The 21,158-nt window shown below is 37.8% G+C and overlaps 1 protein-coding gene across 1 annotated transcript in view; it reads right to left on the bottom strand.

Moving 5' to 3' along the window:
• Nucleotides 1–21,158, bottom strand: part of UNC5C (unc-5 netrin receptor C) — a 393,314-nt gene that overhangs the window by 27,433 nt on the left and 344,723 nt on the right. Inside the window, exons 8-10 of the mRNA XM_061191703.1 lie at nucleotides 16,375–16,570; nucleotides 15,011–15,390; nucleotides 12,080–12,167 (exon numbers count right to left, since the gene is read on the bottom strand). Coding sequence (XP_061047686.1) covers nucleotides 12,080–12,167; nucleotides 15,011–15,390; nucleotides 16,375–16,570 — 664 coding nt within the window. The remainder of the gene's footprint in view (nucleotides 1–12,079; nucleotides 12,168–15,010; nucleotides 15,391–16,374; nucleotides 16,571–21,158) is intronic.

Below are 21,158 nucleotides of genomic sequence, written 5' to 3'. Positions count from 1 at the left end.
CAGGGTCCTTATGAAGTTACATAAGCATCTTTTCTGATAATACTTGCCAGTCGTTTCACAGAGTTTTACCATACTATTGTGTTTTTAGGACCTAACTTGAAAAACACTTCAAAAAAATCACTTTAGAATAAGGACACCCTAGAGCTAAACTTCTTCCAAATGACTTTCAGGAATCATTCAGGCTAGTATAGCAGATTCATTTTTTTTCAAACATGACCAAGAAAGAATGTAGAACTGTATTTCTATAGCAATTTAAAGTGATGTTTCTCTACATGTATACTTCATACTCTGAGAATTTGGGTGCAATGAACTTCAAAGATCCAAATTCTTTATTTTGACATGTTTTCTTTTTTTAATTGCCTTATTTTTTCCCTAATAAGATTGTAACCTGGAATCCAAATCGGAAAAGAAGAAGTAAAGCTGTCACTGGTTGCAGATGACATGATACTATACATAGAGAATCCTAAAGATGCTACTAGAAAACTACTAGACCTAATCAATGAATTTGGTAAAGTAGCAGGATACAAAATTAATGCACAGAAATCTCTTGCATTCCTATATACTAATGATGAAAAATCTGAAAGTGAAATTAAGAAAACACTCCCGTTTACCATTGCAACAAAAAGAATAAAATATCTAGGAATAAACCTACCTAAGGAGACAAAAGACCTGTATGCAGAAAATTATAGGACACTGATGAAAGAAATTAAAGATGATACAAATAGATGGAGAGATATACCATGTTCTTGGATTGGAAGAATCAACATTGTGAAAATGAGTCTGCTACCCAAAGCAATCTACAGATTCAATGCAATCCCTATCAAACTACCACTGGCATTTTTCACAGAACTAGAACAAAACATTTCACAATTTGTATGGAAACACAAAAGACCCCGAATAGCCAAAGCAATCTTGAGAACGAAAAATGGAGCTGGAGGAATCAGGCTCCCTGACTTCAGACTATATTACAAAGCTACAGTAATCAAGACAGTTTGGTACTGGCACCAAAACAGAAATATAGATCAATGGAACAGGATAGAAAGCCCAGAGATAAGCCCACGCACATATGGTCACCTTATCTTTGATAAAGGAGGCAAGCATATACAGTGGAGAAAAGACAGCCTCTTCAATAAGTGGTGCTGGGAAAATTGGACAAGTACACGTAAAAGTATGAAATTAGAACACTCCCTGACACCATACACAAAAATAAACTCAAAATGGATTAAAGACCTAAGTGTAAGGCCAGACACTATCAAACTCTTAGAGGAAAACATAGGCAGAACACTCTATGACATAAATCACAGCAAGATCCTTTTTGACCCACCTCCTAGAGAAATGGAAATAAAAACACAAATAAACAAATGGGACCTAATGAAACTTAAAAGCTTTTGCACAGCAAAGGAAACCATAAACAAGACCAAAAGACAACCCTCAGAATGGGAGAAAATATTTGCAAATGAAGCAACTGACAAAGGATTAATCTCCAAGATTTACAAGCAGCTCATGCAGCTCAATAACAAAAAAACAAACAACCTAATCCAAAAATGGGCAGAAGACCTAAATAGACATTTCTCCAAAGAAGATTTACAGATTGCCAACAGACACATGAAAGAATGCTCAACATCATTAATCATTAGAGAAATGCAAATCAAAACTACAATGAGGTATCATCTCACACCGGTCAGAATGGCCATCATCAAAAAATCTAGAAACAATAAATGCTGGAGAGGGTGTGGAGAAAAGGGAACACTCTTGCACTGTTGGTGGGAATGTAAATTGATACAGCCACTATGGAGAACAGTATGGAGGTTCCTTAAAAAACTAAAATTAGAACTACCATACGACCCAGCAATCCCACTACTGGGCGTATACCCTGAGAAAACCATAATTCAGAAAGAGTCATGTACCAAAATATTCATTGCAGCTCTGTTTACAATAGCCAGGACATGGAAGCAACCTAGGTGTCCATCATCGGATGAATGGATAAAGAAGATGTGGCACATATATACAATGGAATATTACTCAGCCATAAAAAGAAATGAAATGGAGGTATTTGTAATGAGGTGGATGGAGTTAGAGTCTGTCATACAGAGTGAAGTAAGTCAGAAAGAGAAAAAGAAATACAGTATGCTAACACATATATATGGAATCTAAGGAAAAAAAAAAAAAGGTCATGAAGAACCTAGTGGCAAGACGGGAATAAAGACACAGACCTGCTAGAGAATGGACTTGAGTATATGGGGAGGGGGAGGGGTGAGATGTGACAGGGTGAGAGAGTGTCATGGACATATATACACTACCAAATGTAAAACAGATAGCTAGTGGGAAGCAGCCGCATAGCACAGGGAGATCAGCTAGGTGCTTTGTGACCACCTAGAGGGGTGGGATAGGGAGGGTGGGAGGGAGGGAGATGCAAGAGGGAAGAGATATGGGAACATATGTATATGTATAACTGATTCACTTTGTTATAAAGCAGAAAGTAACACACCATTGTAAAGCAATTATACTTCAATAAAGTTGTTTAAAAAAAAAAAAAAAAAAGATTGTAACCAACAGCCAATGAATAAATTAACCCAAGCTGTCAGTTGATATGTGAGGAAGTAGCCCCAAGGTGTTGAGTGGATTGCCCCAAGTCTCACAACTAACAAGCACTGGTGCTGGGAATAAAACCAATGCCTTTGCAAAAACAATACAACTATGTTGTCAGAATAGTATGAGTTAAGAAATCCTGGACTCACAAAATTTTAGAGGAGGAAGGGCCCTCAGGGCCAACAAGCACAGAGCTTCTCTACAAGATGCTGACATGTGGTTAGTGCTTTAAACTCATTCAAAATTGCAGTCCACTACTACTGAGGGGTCAACTCATCTATTATCAACTCAATACTTAGAATGAATACAATCTGTCTTCCTGACACTTCTCTCCACATATCCTGACCTGCTTTCTCTCACTTTGGCATGAAAGAGCCTCTCAAGCACTTAGAGATTATTATGATATCTCTAAAACGCCATCTTCTTCCAGATGAAACCTCAATTTTTGCAATTTCAACTAGAAAAGCATGGTTTCTTGATCTCTCCCTATAATTCTATCTTTATTTTCATAGAGATGTCTGTCAGTGTTTCACTGTCTTCCCTAGAGTGAGGCATCTTGAAATGAGTGTAAGACAGTCACCCCTTAGTATCCATGGAAGATTGGTTCCAAGGACCCCCTGGCAGATACCAAAATCCCTGGATGTTCAAGTTCCCTATATAAAAGGGCACAGTATTATATAAAATGGCATATAACCATTATATAAAAATTATATAACCATTATAAAATTGTTATAACCATTTATAACCAAAAAATTATATAACCATTATATAAAATGGAATATAATCTATGCACATCCTCCCACATACTTTAAATCATCTCTAGATTACTTATGATACCTAATACAATGTAAATGCTGTGTAAATAGTTGCCAGTGTGCTGCAAATTCAAGTTCTGGTTTTTAGAACTTCCTGGAAAAAATTGTTTTTTCCCAATATTATTGATCCAAGGTTGGTTGAATATGCAGATATAGAACTCACAGATACAGAAGGCTGACTGTACTCAGGTATACAGTATAGGGGGACTACTGTTTTCTCTGCTTTGGGATATGTAGTTATATCAGTGCCTCACAAAATTGTTGCCTTAGATTATTCTCAATTGTTTATAAATATTATTTAGCAGAATTGAATTAGATGGGAAGATAAGAGATAACATGGTTAAACATGTCCTTTATAAAAGGAGGCAGTGAAGCCCCAAGAAGGTTAAGTAATTTGTTAAAGCTAACCACTATGCATTCCTAACATGAAAGGCTCTTAGTCTCTCTTTATAGGTCTGTGGTTGCAATGATGGCTTTTGAACCTATATAGAGAAATTTATATTTAGCCATCTAAATTCACTTTAATTGTTTTAGGAAATTTTTCAGGTCATCTATTTCTTAATGCTATGTCTTTCCTCCATATATTGGCTATCTCTTCTCGTCTTTTATCTTCCATAAATTTGATATGCCTGCCATTTATGTCCTCATTCCAATCACTGATAACACTGTAATACAAGAACAGGGCAAAGACAGAGACCTTTTCAAGGACATGACTTGAAACCTCTCTCTAGTCTGACATCAATACTTTGAGTTTAGTTCAAACATAAACCCATTAAAATGTACATTGTCCAGTTCACATCTTTCCATTTCATTCACATGGATATTACAAAGGTCATATCAAATTCCTTTACAATCGCCACAGTCACTTGAAATGGATTTTCCTCTAGTCTTTATCTATGGTTAATATATAAATACTACATAATCTAGAAGTTAGCTTCTATCTATGGCTTACCCTCACTTAACACTCAATGAATGATAGAAGCTGTTATTATTTTTTTAATACTGTTGGAAGACTATTCTCCACAGATCTCTCATGTTTCTGCATGGTCCCGACTGTCTTTTCAAGACAACTGTATAGCAATCTCCTTGGAAGATAAAGATAGTGCTTACCTCTGGAGCAAATGGCAGACATGTCTACTTCCCATAATAAAACCCTCAGGTTCCCTAAACTCAATGGTATATTCCTGGAATGGAACCACTGAGTGTGTAGATGTCCTCTGTCTTTACATCACCCTTTCAGAACTTGGAAAACTGGCACAAAAATGGAAATACTTTCGATAGTGCTATTGCTGTGAGCAATAAAGTATCCTTTGTCTCTGACTCCGGAGTCTTGTGTCATTTATCAGCATCTACAAAACTGTGGCAGCCAACTTGGTAGGTCACAAGTAAGGTCAAATCTTAGAAATTCCTAAGTTCTTGGTGATTATTATCATCAGTTCTAAGAACTCAGTTAAAATCTGGCATATTTTCCCTTTAATAAAACTTGGCTATCAGTGCTTCTTCTTTTATTCTAAAATTTCACTAGAATCTCCCAACCTGTGACTTTCTTTTCCTCCTATTTAGAAAAAAGTTTTTTAATATTATCTCTTTTTAGTCTTTTAATATCATCTCCATTCTCACTGAATAATAACATAGTTTTATTAAATCTAAAGTTATCAAAGTACTTGGAAATGTACTTATATTTGGAATTATAAGGTGAGTGGCAGCTTGAGAACTCATTACTATCCCCTTTTGGTTTTCATTTCCCCTTAACGCAATTTGTCCTCCTTTGTTCCAGTCTGAAATTCATTCTCTTAGAACATGAGTGAAGTCTTGCTTTCATGGTGCCGTAGTTGATATTACACTATCTGCCTTAAGCAGTAACTATACTCTCGTTTAATTCTACTTTTCCTACCAGGGCAAAAAAAGCAATGGCTGCATTTTCCTGAGTGCTACCCTTACCTTTTAGTTACAAGTGTACCCTGAGAACGAGCATTAAACTTTTAAAGAAAGAGACTAAAGTGGAATCCATTTCAAGTGGTCCTTGCAATAGAGTTGGGGATTGGAAACATCTGTCTCTCAGTCTGCTGTTAGCAGCCAGTACTTGAGGCAGGAGGAGGAGGGATTCTTCTCATCACTGAGTTGGAACAGAAGGGAGAAGACTCCCTGCTGCGCTGGGGTGCTGTCAGACCTGCACTCCCCTGGCATGCAATATTGATGGGCACCGTTCTTGGAGGAGGGATAGCGAGGGATAGCAAGGGAAGCAAGGGGCAGTAGGTGTCAAAAGAATTTATTAACCCAGTGAGGTGCAAGAATGTAATGAATAGGCAATTGGTGATGTGGAATTCATAACAGGGAATGGAAAACAAAGAAGTAATGATGATAAGAATCTTTTTGGGTTTTCAAGATGAAAGAAGTAGCACTGAAATTGGAAACATTTCCAAGCATATATGGAAGGAGCCACTTAGGGAAGGTTAAGATTTAACTATGTGAAACCAAAGGTCAGAGCGTTTAAATCCACATTTCCTTTATTTACATAAAGGGAGGATATTAAAATACATAAAACAAAAATAGTATAAAATAAATATAAAAAAATCTGTTTTATGTTTTTGCAGAGAAGGGCTTGACTTCATTATGTCTCATGTGTTTTCTAAGATATTTAAGCAAACATTCTGTAAATATTAATTGCAGATGATATGGAAATGAACTCAAAGCAAAAATTAGCTGCAGAAACAGCAATTAAGTAGAAATCCAGTAATGAACAATGATTAAAGTTTTAAAGGCTTTTCAAAGTCCAACAAGGATAATATCACGGTAAATGTCGGATGGGTTCTGAGGACTCTAGGACAAAGCCCTCGGAGAGGAGTTTTAGTTTCCTGTCAGATTTTCTTATCCTTTGCTTGCTGTTATCAGCGAGGACAACTCCTCCTACACGTAAGTGCACAATCCACAAAACTTTCATAAAAGCTATTGCATTTGCTGCCCAAGGCACACCTGTTAAGGTAGTCAAGATAAGTATTTATATTACCATTTATTTTTTTCCAAAAGAGGAAACTGAAAGCTAGAGAAATTAACACATTTGCCCAAAGCCACAAAGCTAGTCGTAGGCAAAGCTAGGATCCAAACACAAGTCATTTGGTTTCTTTCACACAGTGGTATATTCTGGGTTGCTTATCTAGATTTACGGCCTTGAGAAATTTCTGTGATCTGTTTGCTAGAGCAAGCTCAAAACTGCTTCTTGAAAAGAATCTTTCTCCATCTACCTCTGTGTAGAGAAGAGATGCCTTCTATTAACACACATGTCTTTTGTCAGGTCCCTCAGGATGACAATCCCACCCTAGGCTCAGCTGCCTTTTAAAGCACACAGTTTCATGTGTAACCGGCAACTTGAAATATTTGCACTCTAGGTATCTGACAAGGAATATCTAACTCACTTGCTATCAAAAGATCAATTGAGCAAAAAAAAAATTTATGGAAGCCACTCTGAAGGGCGTGCCCCCATTTCCCCAGACAGACCAAAATCTGTCCCTGGATTAAGCCTGAACAGCTAAATATTGTGCCCTGGATTGAACTGCTGAATCCTTGTGGAATTATTTTACTGAATTTATCCCTGGGCTTTATATTATCTACTCACACTGAGGGATACTAACAGAAGTAGCCCTATGAAGCTCACTGCTATTTTGATCTTTTAAATGTTGTTCACCGTATTAAAAAAAAAAAAATTTCTTTATGAGGAACCGAAGGAGAAATAATTGAGCTTCCTCCAGGCATATTTTTTCCCTTTTGGACACATGGATCTTATAACCTACTATGTTTCCCTCTTGAAAGCTTTGAAATAGTAAATTCATGACCTATTAACAAGAAATATGCTGGGAATTCCACCAAATATTTTATATTCTAACTGCTCACCTGAATTTATCTTATCTTTCTAATCTTATTTTTCCTATTTTCTCATTTTTTAATCCACTTATTTAAAAACAATTTTCCTCCCATTGAAAAGAATCACCTTGAATCATTTCTTTAGAAGTAGGACTTCAATAAATAAACACTGTGGAGAACAGTGAGAGAATAAGATTTAAATATACCTGGATTCCACACCCTTCCCCCCTCTGCCTTCAGTCTTTTTATAGCTGTTACTTCAAACAAGAAATTCAGGACTCTACCTAAAAGGATAATATCACTGAGTTTCACTGATAAATAATAATGTCACCTACTATTATACAAAGTTCCAAACAACACATTAAAATAAATGAAAACTTTCTGCTATATGATTACATACAAAAGACGTTTTGGCCCACTATCCTAACATTTTACTTTATTATTTATATTCAGTAAATATGATGATAGTCTTCATTGCCTCACCACTAACACCTTAAATGCTTCCTCCTGGGATTTCATCCTTAAAAAAAAAATCCTAAAGGCAACCAATGTCCTAAAGTTGACGAATCCAATAATTTTAAAATTATCATTCTCTTTCTTTACACTTTAATTTTAGTAATACCTCTGTCAATCACTCCTCCATCTTGAAACTCTTTTTACCTTTGATTTTTTCCTATTATGATTACAGTCATTCAGTCTTTCATTCAAAAATATTCATTGAGAAGCAACTATATATTAAGCACCTTGCTAGATGCCAACTCTATTTATCTGCCTTATCCTTTCACGTTCTATTTAGTTTTGCCCATCATACCCAAACCTTAAATAAGAATATTTCCCAAAGTTCTATCCCCAGTCCTCTTCTTTCTGCCTCTGCACTTTTTCCCTGGAAGAGCCACTCACTGGTGACTTCCCATTTGCATCTCCAGCAAGAATCCTACGTCCCCTTTCGCACACACTGTGCACAGCTAAATCAGCATTTGTCCTTCTCTCCTTGAACCAGTTGCTGCTTCTGACCCCTTCGTATTGCTCTCACAATTTTCTCAGTGCCCAGGGCTTGATTCCTAAATACATTCTTTGTGTTTTGCCACGCTTCTAACCAGTTGTGAAACACTTTTTCTTCTGAAACATATTTTTCTTTCCATTCTCCAGACTCAGGCCTGGCTCCTTCCCTCCACCCCGCACACCTTGATTATTGCCATGGGCCAACCAGGGCCCCCAGCCTTTGCGGGGGGGGGTCTTTCTGTTTCCTCTACCAATTCATCCTGCACACCATCACCACATCAATCTTTTAAAAGCACGGTTATTCCTGCAGCACTTGACTGCTCAAAAACCTTCCATGGTTCCCCACAGTTTATATTTGGAATGTCTAAATTGATTTTTTGGCCTTTTGAGAAAACTGCTAGGCAAGTACAGAATACAGAGAAAGAAAAAATTAACGTTCATATCTTCAATTCGTTTTTCAATAAGAAATGATGAAAGGCAAAATTTCAGTCTGAGTCAGATTCATTTTTTTAAACTGCTGCTGGAAACAAGGCAAAAAGGTCCACGTTAGTGCCGTTAATTGTGGGAACTTTATCCACGGGGGCGGGGGGGGGGGGGCGGCGGTGGGGGAGGCTTTGCAGCCTTTCCAGGGATGTGTAAAGCAGAAGAAGTAGAAAAAACGAGTGCAGCCTCACAGCTCAGATCCCTTTTGGTCAGAGACAGCCTGTCCCGTTTCTGCAGCCCTCAGCCTGCTCACCTGCCATCCCGTGCTTTCTCTTAGAGCATATTCTGTAATGATAAGGCCCCCTCTTGTCACATTCACTTGCCACATGCAATTAAGTTCACACCTCCCTTTAGACAGTTCACATCACCAGATGACTAGCTGGATACCATCCAGCTGGAAAAACACCCAGTTTTGGATGCAATAAAGGCAATCAGAGAGAGGGAAAATGGAGAACAATCAGAATTTTCCTATAAATGCCTTGAAGTAACATATCTCCTGTTGTCCTCACAGCGTCTTCTCTGAAAGAAGTTCTAAGATCAGGTGAGGCTAGAAAGGGTCTTTGGTGAGCAATAAAAAGAAACTGTGTCCCACAATGCACTATAATAAGAAGGCAGAGGCTCTGTTTGTGTACTGGGTGCTATGGAGGAGGGATGGCATGTCAGCAGAAGAGCTTTTCGGGGAGATAACCTGGGTGTGAATTCTGCCTTCCCTCAGTTGCTAACTGTGAAACCTTGGCTATGTGACAATTTCCCTGAGCCCTAGTCTTTTCATCTTCAAAGGTGGAGCTCATCATAACTTGCAGAGTTGTAGTGAGGAATAAATGAAATTAAAGTTTATTGTTTTGTTGACTTCCTAGACTTAAGAAAATGTTAATGCAGTTAAAAGTATATCGTGTGTGTAGATGTACATTGTAAATAGCACCAAAAAATTGAGGCAAAGCATATTCTTCCAGTATTTGAAAACTATCATCAGACCACCCAAAGAATTCACTCATGTCATTGACGAACAAGTGAAGTTCCAAGGTATATCTTTTTTGTTTCACTTTGGTCTTAAATGTAAAAGAAAATAACAATGAATATGCAGGTCAGAACTGTCTTTGCTCATCAATAACATAAGAAATTCTTTGCTAAATCAGATAGTAATAAAGCATTTATTCATAGCCTGATTTTGTCAAATTGTGGCTGAATTATAACCATAAAAGAGTTTGGCAAAACTCAATGAAAGCCTTCTGGGAGAATCAATTGACTATATGAAATATATAATAAAAAGTATTGTATATTTTACCATCATTTGTCAAAAAAAAAGTATGCTGACTATATGGTAGCTATGTTTTGTATTATTACTATACCCTAAGACAACATTCTTGTCATTGTGTTTTTATAAGAAAAATGTATCTAGTTCACAACAGAAAATTAGTGGAGAGGACTTTCTCATTTATTTGAGACAGTTGTCTTTTGTTTGTTCCTTGTTTCATGGTCTTCCGCGCATATTTTCTTTTGAGATCTTGAGGTTCCTCTAGCTTCATTTTTATAAACAGAACTTCTCTGATGCACACCAAATTTAATAGAGTAATTCCCTCTGCACCTAACTGCAGGTGGTAGGCATAGCAAGAGTGATTTATAGTTTCCTTTTCTTTAAAGTCAAAGGCAGAGGAAACTAAAAGCAGAAGTGTCTGGCTTTATCAATTTCCTGTTTTCTCCCTCCTTCATCCAAAGTGTAAAATTATCCTGGTCAGGGTGCTGACTAAATTGTGGGAAGAAAAATCATATGAGGCACCTGAGTGCCCATGTCTTTCAATTTCAGCACGCCCTGCAGCAGCCCCTTAAGGCTTGATCTTCAGCTAAAGATAATGGTGATCAGATGAAAAATAAGAGACCATGAACACCTCACTACGTCTCAGCATAAAGCACAAGCCAATACTCATTTCTGTTTAAACAAAACGTCCATGTTGGCAAAAGGCCTTGAGGGATGGATGTACTTAGTTTAGTGCTAACCTTGACTCTGGACAAAAGAAAGAAGTAAACAAAAATATAAAGGGATCTTGGAGTCTGCTAATCTTCATTTCTCCTGCTGCAAAAGAAGGGCACTCTGAGGGCCTATGAATGTTACTTTGCATTGAGAATGGAAAAATGAATATTTGATGTGAGCAAATACAAGCCTTTCTGTGATTTTCTGTTGCTCAAATTTAAGGCACATGAATAATGCTCAAGGAATTTTTATTATTTTCTTAGGCTAGTGTTTGTGTAGGTGAAAGTACACCACCTGAAGAAAACAATGTTCTGGCTCCTACAGATTATAAATACCAACATCTCCACCTGAGAGCATAATGGAAGAGCTTTTCAGCTACTGAAGAACAAGACTAAAAAGAGATGTTTTTCTGAGGATGACGGAGGGGAAGAGAAAAGGTATAATGCCTTACAATGATAACCTAGTTCTACATTTGTCATTCATGCTTTGCATTCAGAGCTCTGGGCAGAGGAGCCAATGCCTTTCTCCTTAGGAAAAATAATGATAATTACATGTAAGGATCTTCATATCAACATCATCTCTTATTTTAAGATCTCAGTGCACTTTAGAAGCATTAATCAGTCAGGCCTATAAAGCACTATTTAACACACACACTTTATGAGAGAACTAATCAAGAAAGACCAGAAACAATTTGTTAGAAGCCAAACTGAAAACTGAATTTAGGACTTTGAAACTCCTCTTGTTATTTTTACTTAAAGTAACTTCATCTTTACGATTATGACACACTCCAAACAGCCCTTAGATTCAATCTAGTTTTAATCAACCCTAGATCCATTTAGAAATATAGATTGTATACATGCTAAACGTAAGAAGGAGGTCGATAACACTTAAAAGCTAGAAGACAGTCCCAAAAAGAAGAATCTGCAGGTGAGAATAAAGTGCTAGGCTGAGGTGGGGATGGCAGGTCAGGGATTAAGGGGTTGTCTAATTCTCTGTGGCCTTTAACCCTATAATGGCAACAGGATGGATTCCTGAACCAGGCCACGTGAAGCTGATGTCTCTTTGTATCTCTTGCACAATCTATGGATCACATTTCTGGCCATTTTTTTCAGTTAATATGGCCACATTTCCACTTGGGAAAAGATCTCTGGCCTTCTGCCCATATTTAAGATCTGCAAAAGTGTCTGGAGCTTCAAAGATAAAGAGAAGTAAAAACTGACCTTTTACAGGTCTCGGTGAAAAAGGACATGCCAGAAGCAGGGCAATAAAGACAAAAATATGTTGGGTTTATTTTTTCTAATGTACCATTCTCCTCCAAGTCAGACACTGATAAAGTCAAGTGCACCAGAAAAAGCATATTTACCTCATATTTTCCTTCCTGTGTACAGTCACATACATTTCGTAGACTCTCCCTTGGGGAATGGCCCCAGCGGGAATCAGCAAGCTTACTCCTGAATAGCAAAAGAGAAAAGCAGTCACATAAGACCTATGAATCAAAAGGGAACTTCACAGAATGCCTTTGAAGCAAGTGAAAAGGAATGAGGAGATTCTGTGGCCACATAGCCATAATCCTGCTGCTTTTTCTCTAAAGACATATAAATATTCATAGCTGCCCTGCTTTCCTTCCTTATTGGCCTTATTTGTTACCACAGCTCCCTCTGAACCGTTATGGAATTACTTAAAGGAATGATGTAATTTTTAAACTCCTGTTTTATTTAAGGAATAGACAGATGGTTTCACTGCTGTTTTCCTTGTAAAAGGAGGGGAAAACCAACAACTGCTCTTAAAATCTCAAACAGCTGTAATGATGTATTGTTTCTAATTAAAAAAAAAAATCCCCACAAGATTCAAAGTCAGGGAAATGCTAGCCTCAACAGTATCAAAAAATGTTTATTTCTGAAGTATCTGGTTAGCATCAGTGTTTTCCTGCAACAGAATAATAACTGGTGAAGAACTTCTTTCATCATACGTAACTCTAGAGAGTGAACACAACTGCGAGTTTTAGTCACAGCAGGTCAAGCAAGTTTTTACTTAGTTGCTAATTGGTGCATTTTGTAGAACTATTGGATTGAGCTCTGTTCTAAGTTAACTGTGCTGATAGCAGTGGTTTGCAACTTGAGCTTGCAGCAAAATCACCTGCAGGTTTTGCTAAAGTACAGATTACTGGATCCTACGCCGAGTTTCTATTCAGAAGGTCTGGGGAAACTGTAGTTCTAACAAATCGCCAGGTGATGGCAATGATGGTGGTCTGTAGACCACACTGTAGGAATCATGGGCTTGCACCGCTGCGGTGTCATCAGAGAGTAATTCATGGTGGGCAGCAACTTGAAGATACTTAGCTCCATGATTTCATTCTAATAAATGCAGTTAATTTCAACTCAATAAAACTTTACAGACATGATTGTGAGGACAGTATTTTGCATGCTGTGAATGCCAAGAAGTAAAAGACAGCATTCTTGTCTTTGAGTAGCTTATTTAATTAGCAAGGAAATGGAATATGCCATATGAGCACAAGACAATAAGGAACCTGCCCAACCACGTTGGAAAGTCTCAAGAGTAAAGGACAGAGAGTTAAAGAGGTATAGTTATTCAAAGCCTTTGTATATCTGGTTGAAAGTGTTGAGGCATGGCCTTCTTGAGAAGGAAAGTAACATGAGCCTTGTGGTGCTGTGGGAAGTGGAATGTCACGCTCATGTCAGGATGGTTTGGTGAGGCACAGAGTGGAAGCAGGAAGACCACACATGAGGCACCCAAGCCTCAGTATTTTTATTTTTTCCAGTGGGAACAATGAAATGTACCTTTATGTTTGTTACGGGGATGAAACAGACTATGGATGTAAAGTAACAAGAATAAGGCCTGACACATATTAGGTAACTACCGTTACTGTATTAAATAAAATAATGCATGTAGATCACCGATGCCCAGAACATATTTAAAACATGCTAGCTCCCTCCTTTCCACTTAAGAAGCCTTTATAATAATTCATATGTGAAAAAGTGACAGATGTAGAAATGCAAAGGAGAGGTAGAATCCAGTGGATATCACGAAAAAATAAAACTGTCTTGGGAATAATATAATGTTTAAACAATGAAAGAACAATAGAGTATATTTTGATCTATTCATTTGGTTGACTATTAAAAATATATTTAAAATCATGATTTTAAAAAGCATGCAATAGCATGAGAATGAGAAAAATTTGAATAAAAGCACTTTATGTAATGTGTGATCTCAGCTATGTAAAATATATTTTAAAAAAGGAAAAATGATATTCCATTAAATATTTCAATTTATTAAAATATACTTTTGAAGATATGGGGTGAAAAATTGCCAAGGTGCTGAAATGGGGGACTGAATGAGAGGAAGAGTCAAAGACAAGTTCATATTCAGACGTGAAGACCAACTGGTTCTGTATATTACTTGGCTCTATGGCTGTTTACACATTATATTCTCTTCTTATGCTACATATATACCTTAGTTCAATCAAACTGTTTCTTTTTAGTGTGTTCACAAAATAATCTGTCTGATCCAAAAGAGCTACTGTACATTTACAGAGGAATCCATTAAACCCTCTCATAACTGATAGTTCCCAACCCATTACTACTACTGATTAATGAATACCAAACTTTAATCAAACATTATGAGTCACTAACTTCAGTTCACTATTTAAAAGCGTTATGGGGCTTATGCTCTAGAAGCAGATAACTAAACAAACTGAAAGCTGAGTAATACTACAAAAAGACACGTGATGAAGCTGTGATTCTCGGTAGATATATCAGAGGTTGGAGTGAGTACCTTATAAATACCTTGAGCCTGAAGACTGTGTAATAAAGACTTAACAAATGAAGATCTGATGTCTATTATCATGTCCTCTGATCATCTAAAAATTCGTATTCTGAAGTACTGCTTCCTGTAGGAAACTGGAACTGAACCAACTGATATGTTTTCTAATTAATTTGTCCTTTTAAAGTGTGATGACAACAGTGAGGGCTTCTGGCTTAACGTTGCCTTCTGAAGCGCTATTAAAAAGAAGGTCAATGACAGTTCTAAATTATGCCTCAGCAGAAAGCTGTGAGTGTAATATTTCTAGAGCAAGTGTTTTCAGAGTTGGTTGGAGAAAGAGAAACGGTTTTGCTGATTTTGACGGAGGTAATGTTTGGTTTACACTGAAAGTAGATTTGGGTTAGACAGGCTACATTTAACTTCTCAGGCCTCATGAAAACAAATAATAAAGATTCTGGCACAAGAATAAGTTTTCAAGCTCTGTCTCTGCAATGCAAAGGCCTTTAAGAATTACCTGAATTGGGAATGATAAGGTGACCGCCGAGCGAGTTGAAGGTGCCAAAAGCAGTGCAGGATGGGTCCGTCTGCCTTGCTAGACTCTGATTCTTCAGGTTGAGGGCCTCATTCTCCAACAAGGATTGGGTCATCTGAGGGGACAGCTTTGATGCAAACTCAGAGAGGTCATCTTGGGGTGTGACAGCACCTGAGGTATTGTACACTTTGATTTTCAGGTTAGGCAGTGGATCCAGAATTGGAGAGTTGGTCATGGGGATTTTGTCCGAAACATCATGCAAGGCATAAACGGGTCCTCTGTACATGGCTGCAGCTGACGTGAGGTCTGGGGGTACTGCCAGGAGATCTGAGTCAGAAGGAGAAGGAACGTCCATTTGCATTCTTCATTCAGGTAACCTACACTAGCCAGACGCCCCCTGACACTTTCTGAGCCAACAGCAAAGCAAGTCAACAAATATTAGCACTGGATAGACTCTAAAATTCTGATGAGAACAGGGCAATTAGATAACTAGGATCTGTTTTATTACTGGCTACAAATAAACAGGCAAGTTCATTCTGTATTTCACCTTGAAGTCTACTTATTGTGTCTATGGTACTTAGTTATTTCAACAATTGGATTCGTAGGCAGTGATCCTCACTAGCTGACTAGGTAATAGTTTCTCTTGTCTATACTGGATTTGGGTTCATCTGTAGACCACTGTATTCATAGCAATACAAGATGTCTTGTCAAAAGGAAAAAAAAGGAAACTCAAGAAATCAATCAACCAATCTGTGTACTCTTCAAATAAAAGTTTAAAAGTAGGACAGAGAGGGCTTCCCTGGTGGCGCAGTTATTAAGAATCCGCCTGCCAATGCAGGGGACATGGGTTCAAGCCCTGGGCCAGGAAGATCCCACATGCAGCAAAGCAACTAAGCCTGTGCGCCACAACTACTGAGCCTGCGCTCTAGAGCCCATGCGCCACAACTACTGAAGCCCGTGCGCCTAGAGCCCGTGCTCCGCAACAAGAGAAGCCACTGCAACGAGAAGCCTGCGCACCGCAACAAAGAGTAGCCCCCGCTCGTCGCAACTAGAGAAAGCCCGCACGCAGTAACGAAGACCCAACGCAGCCAAAAGTAAATAAATAATTAAAAAAAAAAAAAAGTACGACAGAGAAACCTGTTAGAGAAGGAAAAAAAAAAAAAGATCTGTGCACCTTGTCAACTCTAATTTGTTATAATCAACAAAACAGACGAAAATCTCTGTCTTCATGGAGTTTACATTCCAGCTGATGTGACTGCATTCCAACCTGGTGATGTCACTGATTTTGAAGACACACAGGGAGGCTGCTTACATGCATAAGTCCAAGTGTGAAGTGCAATGTCAACTGACCTTGCCTTGCTGCCTTGATGTTCACAGGCTGAAAGCCTCCATTGAGTGCAGAAGAGTCAATAATATCAGACTCAAAGTCACGATGATTCTTCCGATACACAAAGAGGGCCACAACTACAGAAATGGCCAGGCAAACTATCACAGCGATCACAACGCCAACATACAGAGCAACATCGTCTGAATCAGGAGCAGCTAAAGGGGAGAAGGAAACATTGAATTAAATGGTTAGAGAAATTTCCCACAGTACACATACGTATTGCTATAATTTGTTTAGACATTTATTGCCTTTTTTATAGGTTAATTTCAAAGCTATATAAAACTGTGGTCTTTCGGTGGAAAATTATCTCTGATTTCTTTTTCTTTCTCACTCTGCATCTATCCACTCACTAATCTATCTTAAATTGGGCAACGTAACAGGCCATTTATTACAAGGCATAAAAAGAAACTGGAGCTAAAACCATCTCAACCCACAGGAAAAAAAAGTTTATTACTAATTTCAGGTGGAAAAGTTTGGAAGGCAGCTTTGAATTCTCTTATAGTTCTTTATAAACATAAACACTCTATTAGAAACATCTGGCATGTTCTGAATCTGTATATTTATTGAACCAGAATATTTTTCTAAGTACCATTCCAAGTCACAAATTACCTTCCACAGCACTCTTCTCACTTTCCCCTAAATCAGTGAAGGGGTGGGTGGGAACAGTGGAACTAAGCAAAGCAAACATTGGGAGCAAACATGTTGGGTTTGAAAGGTGTACTTTCAGAAGACCCAGATCTGGGGAGCAGAGGTTAATTCTGATAACTCCAGGCTTTTGCTACAGATTCAGTATTACCTCTGAGAACCCTGAGCTTCTCACGGTTTCTTGTCAGAGATTTACATTTGAGCTACTCATTACTGGAATAAAATACAGCTCTATGGTGTACCGAGTAAGATAAAGGCCTGGTTCAGCGATCAGAAAGGTCAGCCTACCCCCCAAAAAGGCCATGAAGCATTTGATTAACATGGTGTGAGGTCAGCTGGGAGGTCTGTCTCTGGTTAAGGCAAGAAGAAAAATCCTATAAATGTTGCATGTTGCCTTAGTAGCAAAAGAACATGCTCTGATCCAACGGCAAATGGTGATAAAAGCTGATAATTTAAAGACAACAAACCAATAAAATTAAACCTTTCCTGAATCCCTTAGACATCTTTAAGTCTCTATTTTTAGTTTTCTGTGACCCACAAAAACTGTCAGCAAAATTAACCAAAGCTGTTCCCGTCACTGTGAAAGGTGATTAAACTGGTACTTCAGATGGTCAAGAACAACATATTTATGCTCAATTTTATACACGTGCATTTTGCAGGAAGAGAATTTTCAGGTTTGTAGGTCCCATGGCTTCCTAAAAGTCACGGAACCACTACTCTCTCCTAAGACTCACAGCCACGTGGTTTATGCGGTGGAATGACTCCTCATTTTGATTGCCAGCGGCCCACGTGATCACCCACACTCTCATGTCACGTATCTTCAACACACTAACAGTAAAAAAGAATTCCCTATGGGAAATCGCTCCATCTCTTCTAGGATTTTGTGTTTAAAGGTACTGTATGTAAAAGAATCCCTTCTTTTTTAAACAACTGTCTTTCGCAAAGTTTCTATAATACCTGCTCAAGCATCAATCAAGTCAATATGGACGGATCTTTTCAGGAAACCAGTGACATACCAAGCCCTCCTGGTTGTGTGAGGACTACTTTCCAAGTGCTGACTTCACTCTGCTGCTGGGTTTCATTTGAGGCCCTACAGCAGCATTCTGAACTCTGGTCAGAAAGTGTATCTAAATCCTTAATGTTTTACTTTACCAGGCTGTAAGTACTTATTCAATATTCATGATTTCTAAATCAACAGATCTGCATTTTCTCAACCCTTTTCTTTTTAGCATTCGAACCCTGCCCTTTATTTAGATCCACATATTTCATGATATGTTTTGTCAGCTACTGGGACTTAAGCTTTGAATGGTAGACTGATAGGTTTTAAAGCTGGTAGAGGCTTGAAATGACCCTTTCTTCTTTTCAGCAGTGAAAATCTAATTTGTTTTTCATGTTAGAATATATTAGGCGCCTATTTCCTGTGTGCACATATGTGATCCGAAGAAAGGTAAACTTGAACTGGGGGCAATAACGTTAAACGAGTATTCAGCAACATAAAAACCAAACATCAAACTTACAAGAAAATCCATATTCATTCTGGGTTCTCTGCTCAGTTGAAATAGGATAAATGAAACCTTGAAAAGAAACAGAAAAATGAAACAAAAATGGGAACAAAATCAAATTAATGAGGGAAACAAAATGAGAAGCATGAAAAATGGTTTAATTAAAATAAAAGGAGAAGAAACCTGGGTCCTTTAAAATTCTGGTTCAGTACAGAATTATGATTTTGCGTCTCCTGTCTGCTCTGGAGCCTCACTAAGAATTAATAAGTAGGCAGATTGAATTTCAGAGCCAAAACTGGTCTCGAGTCACTAACTTTGGAGCGCTTAAAGTCTTTCTTTTATTGAGCATAAACTCTAATGGATCTAATTTATTTCAGACATCAAGGGTCATTAGCATAAGGAAAATCTTTTTTCCTTATCCCTGCCATATGCCTTAATTCCCAGGACATATTCAGTAAGCGTCTAAACAGTTTTTTCCTCTTTTATTTAATCATAACAGCTTGCTCTCGGTCTAATAGAACTAAAGAAGGCCTGTCGTCATTGGTCAAAGGTTAAATACCCATTTACAGAGCTGAGCAAGACCACCTCTCCTCCTTCCATCTCAAATCTACCTTTTGGATTTTCAGTTGTTTCTTGCCCCTCCATTTAATAGGAATCCAATAGGTTTTGCCCAGGGACTGAGCAGTTTGTCAATGCAATGGAAACTGGATGCTTTTTACTTGAAATCATTCAAAAATCAATAGGGCCTAGAGGTTATAAGGTTGTTTATTTTAGGGCTTCAGAGGAATAGGGTAAATTGGGCAAAATAAAAACCCCATCCCAACAGTAAATGCAGAAATAACACTAGCAGTTTTATTCTTCTTTCTTTTTAGTGTATTCCAGGAGGAAACTGATTGATGATGATGATGATGATTGATGATAATAACAATAAATAATAGCAATAATGTGAAGTAGAAGATTGGGAGAAAACATTTTTAAAATGAGGAACATAAAGTTTTTGAAATGAAAATCTGTGGAAAAATTTAAAGTATCACATAGCTAGCGCCCACAGTTTCCTAATATTTAACATTCCGTAACATATAAATTAATCAAATGACACAGCACCATTTGGATTAATGGAATGAAGATGAATAAGAACCATGTGAATTAAACTTTCCGAGTAATACTCAAGGGCAAAAAAATGTAGAGAAACTGCAAGAATCACAATTAATTGGTTCAAAATTAAAGGCCTCTAATGCTCTAACACTAAAGGTAACTCTAAATCATGCCTTATGTAGATCTTCCGTAATTTGCTGAACACGCAATTCTTACAAGCTATTTACCTATTTTGGGGAACTAATGCAGGAGAAACATGCAGTGCTACCTTAATGAAAGAGAGGTTTGCTGCAGCACAGACAGGTTTGCTCTCAATTAATTTTTAATGCTTTATTTTAGAGCGATGATTGCAACCTCCTACTCAGTCTTATAAACATTATATTCCTATTCCAGTTGTCTGAGTCCATGTATTAGGTTTGATTTTCATTTTTAAACACTTCTGTCTGGTAATAACCTTTTTCCATTTGTATTCTGTGAACTCAATAAAAGGACATCTGGGACATACACAGGCACAAGAAAAAAGGTTATTTTTGAAACCCAAAGACTTAAGACAATATAATTTCACTGCTAGTACAGGGGACCAGATAAGTGATGTCATTGTTGTAGGGGTGGTTTTAAGTGGAGGGATGTCAAAAGATTTATCTTCTTTTTTTTTTCCTTTGCAGGTGAGAGGGCCCAGAAACAAGTGTAAAATAGGGTATTTGGGGATGGTCTGATGTTCACCCTGAAAATTTTGATAAGAATCCGGGTGGGCCTGCTGGAGTAAGCAGAAGAGCTGTATCTTATAAAGGTAGAAGCCTATCTCCAGAGAGATAGGTCTGAAATTTCACCCTGTGAAGCAGTTCTGGGTTTTCCTTAGCTTTCATCTCTACTTCCCAACAGAATCCCTGTTCTTGACAGGCAGACCAAGGAATAATAAAAAGGAAATTTATAATCTCTACTTTCCCATGTTTCTGTAGATCTGGACTGCTCAATAAATACTTTTGTGCCTTGTGGTAATTTATCTGAGACTTATATTTCCAGGCACAGAACTGGAATCTATTCATTCATTCATTCATTCACCTAACAAATACTCTTGAACCCTATTACTATATGCTGGGTTCTATTTTAGGCATAGGGGTACAATGACAAACAAGATGGGAAAAGTCACTGCTTTCATTCTTGTTTAACAGAAAATAAACAAGTACACAAAATTATCAAGGTCATTTCAAATGCTGAAAAAGTCCTCTTGGAAAATAAAAAAAAATGTAATGTGATTGGAGATAAAAGAATGACCAACTTAGGTAATCAGGGAAGAATTTTCTGTTGAAATGAAATTTAAACTGAAGCTTGCACAAGGAGAAAGAATCAGCCAAGTAAAGATCTGGAGGGAACAATGTTCCATCAAGAGGGACAGTGGATGCAAAGGTCCTGACATAAAAACGAAGCAGTCAGACGGTAGTGAGTGAAAGGAAAGAGGGAAGGGGTAGGCTCAGAGCGGAGAGCAGCAGCCAGATCTTGT

Source organism: Eubalaena glacialis, chromosome 5 (assembly GCF_028564815.1).
Source record: "Eubalaena glacialis isolate mEubGla1 chromosome 5, mEubGla1.1.hap2.+ XY, whole genome shotgun sequence".
NCBI classification, from domain to species: domain Eukaryota; kingdom Metazoa; phylum Chordata; class Mammalia; order Artiodactyla; family Balaenidae; genus Eubalaena; species Eubalaena glacialis.
The sequence above is the reverse complement of the archived record's forward strand: the minus strand, read 5'-3'. Positions and strand labels throughout refer to the sequence as shown.